The following is a 6,359-nucleotide window of genomic DNA, read 5'->3' on the forward strand; positions in this document are numbered from 1 at the left end:
TTGAGGTACCAAAACGTTAAAAGTAGATTAAACCCATAACATATAACAAATCCTTAAAATCCCAAGCTTTAAATAGATTCAAGATCTCAAAAATCACGAGACATTAACCAAAATTTCACCTACCAAAACCAATGTGAACCATATAAACTTATAATGAACCATCTTCCATATCCACTACCACTAATAGAACCCATATGAATACATTTTCATTTCGACAATGATACTCAACAACCACACTAACCCCATTATATAATATTATATATATATACACCCAATTGCAAAGATTTTTGTTTCACTTTTAATAAAATGGAAATTTTAACTTACAATACCATTTCCTTTCTATTCCTTTACTTTTTCGTCTCCGTTTTATGCCAGAATGGTTCCGATATCAGCCCGATAAGTTCGCCGTCACCATTTGGTGTCTCGACTAAACAGTTAATCTTTAAAGACCGGAGACTGGCCGTTGTTTACCCTATAATCCAAGCGTTCAAGGCAACCATCACGGAAGATCCACTTAACCGGACTGGAAATTGGGTTGGAGGTGACATATGTAACTACACGGGCTTTTACTGTGATAACCCGCCTGATAACTTGTCCGCCATTGCCCTCGCCGGCATTGACTTCAATGGTTTCTTGTTAGGTGCACCGACTCTCGAAGGTTTCATCGATAAGTTGCCGGACCTTGCTATCTTCCATGCAAACTCCAACAAGTTTGCCGGGTCCATACCAGACGTCTCGCAGCTCAAGTACTTTTATGAGTTGGACGTAAGTAACAATGTGCACGCCGGTACATTTCCGATGACGGTCATTGGCGTAAAAGATTTGTCGTTTGTAGACATCCGTTTTAATCTATTCTCCGGTTCGGTCCCTCCCGAAATTTTCAACCAAGCACTCGAAGTACTCTTCATTAACAACAATGATTTCACCGCCAAACTACCGGAAAACTTCGGTTCAACACCGGTTCGTTACCTCACTTTGGCTAACAACAAGTTAACCGGTTCGATCCCACGAAGTATCGGCAACCTCAACATGACATTGATCGAAGTACTACTGCTGAACAACAAGTTAACAGGTTGTCTTCCTTACGAAGTAGGGTTTTTAAAAGAACTCAAGCTCTTTGACGTTGAAGACAACCTTTTAACGGGTCCATTGCCATGTTCACTGTCCTGTTTGGACAAGATCGAGCTGCTCAACTTGGCTAATAACCTGTTTTACTGGGAAGTGCCTGAAGAACTGTGTGCGCTTGTCAACTTGGAGAATTTGACGTTGTCGGGTAATTACTTCACTAAAGTTGGTCCTGCTTGCAGAAAGCTGATAAAAAATGGCATTCTTGACATGACACAGAACTGTGTCCCTGATCTTCCCCACCAAAGATCGTTGCTTGAATGCACAGAGTTCTACTTGAAGTACATTAGGTTTTGCCCGTACCCTGAGACGTATAAAATCATACCCTGCAAGGATGGTTATCACCATCATTGGGAAGGGTCCAAAGCCAAGACCATGAAAGCACCTGTTACTTACAAGACTCTTTCAAGACACAAGTTTTAAGGTTTATGTTTTTTTTTCCTTTGTTTTTACTAATATGGGTTAATATTTGATGTATCTTTAATGCATAAGTTTTATTTGTTATCGGTGAAAACGATATTTCATCATTAGTAAAATAAAAAAATATAGAAAAATTATAAATAAATACTAATAATTTTATTTAAATATAACCCCAAAACCCTAAACTTAAAATATGAAAGATGGTATAAATTCTAAACCCTAAACTCAAACTTTAAACCCAATAAGTAATATAAACCCTAAATCCAAAACCAAAAGAAAAATATAATAATTATAATTAATTTTTAATTACGATTTATCATATCTGCTCATACAATATTTAGAACTATTCATAGTTATAAGAGATACTGCGCTTCAGTGTACTCAAACCCACATACTCCTGCACTGACAACATACCGATGCTAGTTGAACTATTTAATATATTTATTTGTTAAGATTTTTTAAAAAGAATTTAAATTGAACTGTTTATTTTCCCAATATTGGTCTACCTTTTAACTTTTTATATGAAAGAAAATGTATTAGTGTTGAGTAGAAAAACATTATGATTAAGTTTTATTTTTGACCTACTTATCGTTAATTCAGTTAATTTATGTAATCATTTTTAAAATACAATACTCGATAAAATTCGAATTTAAAAGTTAACAAATGTTAAAATTGTCAAAAATATAAACAATCTCTTTATTAAACAATAATCATAAGGGTTGTAATGTTGTCAACTTGGATTGTAATGTTGTTCTCCACTAATGTGGGGGGAAAAGTGGCTGCTCATTAGGCTGAGGTAATCATTTGATCATGATATCTTCATGAAAGATATATAAATTAAGATATTTTTCATATTCGTTTTATGAATTATAAAAATATTTTTTAAAAATTTATGATTATTCATTTTAATAATATTATTTTTAAATATTTAAATTTAAATTTTTTATTAAAAATATAATGTACCTTACTACTACTCATCGAAAAAGGATAATAGAAAATGGGCAAATTGCATTATTTTTAAATGACCTAACAAACAAGTAAAACCAACCCTACTATAGGACTTGAGGTGGGGCCCATGATGAAAAGCCCAAATAAGAGGTGCTCAAAATTAACAATTAATGGCAATCCCATTGCCTAAGGGCTAAGGCCACTCAATTTATGCTCCTATCCTACTAGCTGTTGTCCTCCCAAATTCCTACTTGTATTCCATTTAGAAGGTTGTTGTAACTGGATTAATCAGTTAATCTGATTGGTTGGATGGAGAATCGATCAATTTATTAGTTCAAAGAAAGAAATTGAATTTATAAACTTGTGAACCGGGTTAAAAAATCAATTCAATCTATTTTTTTTTTACTTTTTTCTATATATTTTTTATTTCATGAATTTTTTAATAATTTATGAAATCAAATTTGATCAAATTGATTGAATCGATCAAATGAAGAATTTGCAGATTGGCTAATCCAATCACAAATTCGATTAAGGAAATTTTGGTTTTATCTCCTACTAAATAATTTCATCACTAACCAAATATCTAAAGTTTCAACCTAACATTAATAAAAGTTTAATTACAACTATTTTCTCATTTTTATTGTTGAATAATTTTTTATAAATATATTTTAATATTAATTTTTCACTAAGTATAACATAATTTATTATCTAAGGGAAAAAAAAACCAATGAAGCCTTCACATTGTTTAAAATTAAATTAAATTATAATGATGTGATATCATCTTTTTTATTAACAATGTATAAATATATATGGTGGTCACCACTGGAAAAAATGTGGATTAAACTCAACATTGATGGAGCAGTGTCATCCATTAGCAATTGTACTTCGATAGGAGGCGTGTTAATTTAGAGATGCTGATGCGAGATGGTTGTGTAGGTTCTCAATGGTGGTTGGCAGGGAAATAGTTTTTCGAGTTGAAGCACGAGCCATGCTTGAAGGATTGCGCATAGCATGGGAGAAATGATTCAAGTAGTTAGAACTAGAATGCGATGATGCACTTCTAGTGGAGACTCTACTAGTTAGTGGAGTTGCCAATAATAGTTTGGTGGAGCTACGTTTAATTAATTGCCTTTTCAAACGAAATTGGAAGATAAGACTTCGTCATATTCCAATGTCTCGAAATGCGGCTGCTATTCAAATGGCTAAGTACGTGAATAATGGTACATCGAATTTATTGTTATTGTGGATTCACCAAGTTCAATACAATGGGTTTTGCAGTTCGAGAGTAATGTCTTTACACGGATTTGATTGGTTCGATATAATTACTTAATGTTGTTTCTTTTCTACCAAAAAAAAAATTATACACACTACCGACAAATCCAATATTAACTCTTGTATAAATAGGTATCAATCGTGTTAGGGATCAAATCATATTATACATTATACATAACTTTCATTTATTATACCAACGTTTATTAGACTGAGTGATAAAAGTTTTAGACTTCATAAGTGGAGGAAACAACCCTAGAAAGAGCTTTGTTCTCATTTAGAAATCCGATTAGAGGTGTACATGGGACGGGTCAGACTTAAACATGATATTAATATATCTTATATTTGTCTAAACTCAACATTACTCAAAATATGAGTCTAAAATTTTATCCAAACTCATTTTAAGCTTGTCCATATCATTTTTTTTTAAAATATTCATATAATTTTAATTTAATATTTAATAATTTAAAATATTTTTCATATATTATATTTTTATAAGTAGGCAATTTAATATTTTTAGTATGTTTATATATAGTATTATTTATTGCTATATATATTTAATTTTTATGTGCTAGAAATTATTTAATATATAAAAATAATATAATATAATACAAACTTAAAAACAAGTCAAGATCGAACCTAATATTTTAAACCGGACTAATTTTTTACCTAAATTCATTTTTCAAATCTAATATTTTTACTTAAACTCTCTTAAATTTGAACTATATTAAATAAATAACCCAAACTACAAAACAAGTATAGATACATTCCTATTAAAAAAGAACTTTCATCTAGTGTATAATTAATTGAGGACCTCCATAACTCCAAATCTACCAAACTCCTAGACCCCCTAAACTATCTGTATTCAGATTCAGATTGCTGTGAATAATGTTCAAAAGAACTTGTTTGTGAAATGACAGGGCAAGGGGGGACCTATGCACCATGTTCCAACTAGTCCAACCACACGAGATGAGAAAGTGACAAGTAGAGGAAGAAACATAGTAACCCCATCCGCAATAAATTCCCAGGAACCAAACCTCGCATCAATCTACTTTACATGTACTCTGTCAATGTCGTGTCAACAGCCTGTTTTGTGTGACATAAATAAATACCCTTTGTACCTCCTCCAATCACTCATTTTTACAGTGTATATTGATAATACAAAGTGGGTAACCTTAACTAATAGAAAAATATTGTAAGGGATCTATTACACCGTTGCTTTTTATTTTTATCGAGTAAATTGGGACTAAAGACTCAACATGTGCGCATTGCCGCTGTCTGGCCTAGTCTGTGTTTGTGTATTGTGCATATTTCTTGACACTGTTATTTTAACATTTTGTTTGTTCAGAAAATAGTATAAATAGCAGACTTTTTTTTTTTTTCCATTTTTCCACAACAACAAGCAAACAACAATTTCTTCTCTGCCTTTCTTAGCTTTAGAAAACTTTTCCGGTCAAAATTCCAACCAAGTTTTCAGCTTTAGTTTCAAGTCTACTTTTCTGAATACTTTAGAGAAGAGTAATATTAACTGTGTTCCACATTCTTTATTTGGGTGTACGAATATCGAAGTACTGTATTAACTTTGGGAGGTGACGTCCGCTACACGATTACACCGATTAGGACGGATCTGCTTCTAAAACTGTGATTCTTCAACAGCACAGTGATTGTTTTCTTTATTTACGTTTAGTTTATTTAGTCTATCAATGTTAGTTATTTTGTTTTGTAGTAGTATATTTCCAACAATCTGCACCATTGCTACATTTATTTTTTTTACTGTGCAATTACAATTCTATTGGGGTTGTAATGATATTCAGGTAAATCTCACCCAATAATATGCATGTTGAGTCATTTTTAATGGGTTTTCACTTGACAGGTCTAGCTAAACAGTAGTGTTTTTACCCACTAATACCGGCATATGTTTGAACTCTACCAAGGCCAAATGTTAGACATTCCCTTGACGGTGAGGTGCTCCCTAGACCTATTGGGTTACCCTCGGGGAGTCAGGAGACAATACCTAGAGTTAAAATCAATTATACACACCCTTGTCACAATACCTCCACTATTTGAGGACCCGACCGACTGCTCCCAAAAGAAAACCGACCCCCCAACAATAAGTCTTATTTTATATTTTACAAAAATAATGCACTCAAGATTCATCAAATATTCTTCCAAATAAAAATACATATATTTATTAAAAATAGCATTTAAAAATGTCATGTGTGTTTATTAAATGTACATAAACTCGTGTGGTAGTATCATACATCATACCAAACCTTGAGACGTATCCAAATGTTGTTGCCATAAGGAATCAGTGAGTTGTGTTCTATTTTTAACTCTCAATCCATCATTTTCACATAATAAAATAATAACTTCTCAAATAAAACAACAAAATTAAACTCTAATTATCAATTAATTTATATATAAACTAATAGTTTTGGCTAATGATTAAGTTGTTAAGGCTCCTAATCATTTGTAATTATTGTCACTCTTCAACTTGTTTGTATTCTAATCATACCATTTGTAGGGTTGTTAAAAATTCAAATTCTCCTACTAGACCCTATACTTTGTGCAAGTCGTGGGTTTAGTATCTGTACTTT

At 32.1% G+C, this 6,359-nt stretch overlaps 1 protein-coding gene across 1 annotated transcript; it reads left to right on the forward strand.

Moving 5' to 3' along the window:
* The first annotated feature begins 222 nt into the window (after window positions 1–222).
* Window positions 223–1,639, forward strand: LOC105795231 (uncharacterized protein At4g06744). The gene has a single exon (XM_012624758.2). The coding sequence runs from the start codon at window positions 307–309 to the stop codon at window positions 1,546–1,548; it is 1,242 nt and encodes a 413-aa protein (XP_012480212.1). The 5' UTR covers window positions 223–306; the 3' UTR covers window positions 1,549–1,639.
* The last annotated feature ends 4,720 nt before the right edge of the window (window positions 1,640–6,359 follow it).

This window comes from Gossypium raimondii, chromosome 3 (assembly GCF_025698545.1).
Source record: "Gossypium raimondii isolate GPD5lz chromosome 3, ASM2569854v1, whole genome shotgun sequence".
NCBI classification, from domain to species: domain Eukaryota; kingdom Viridiplantae; phylum Streptophyta; class Magnoliopsida; order Malvales; family Malvaceae; genus Gossypium; species Gossypium raimondii.

Bases quoted from the DNA above. Each gene is read 5' to 3' on its own strand.
- LOC105795231 (XM_012624758.2), top strand. From the start codon at position 307: ATGGAAATTTTAACTTACAATACCATTTCCTTTCTATTCCTTTACTTT.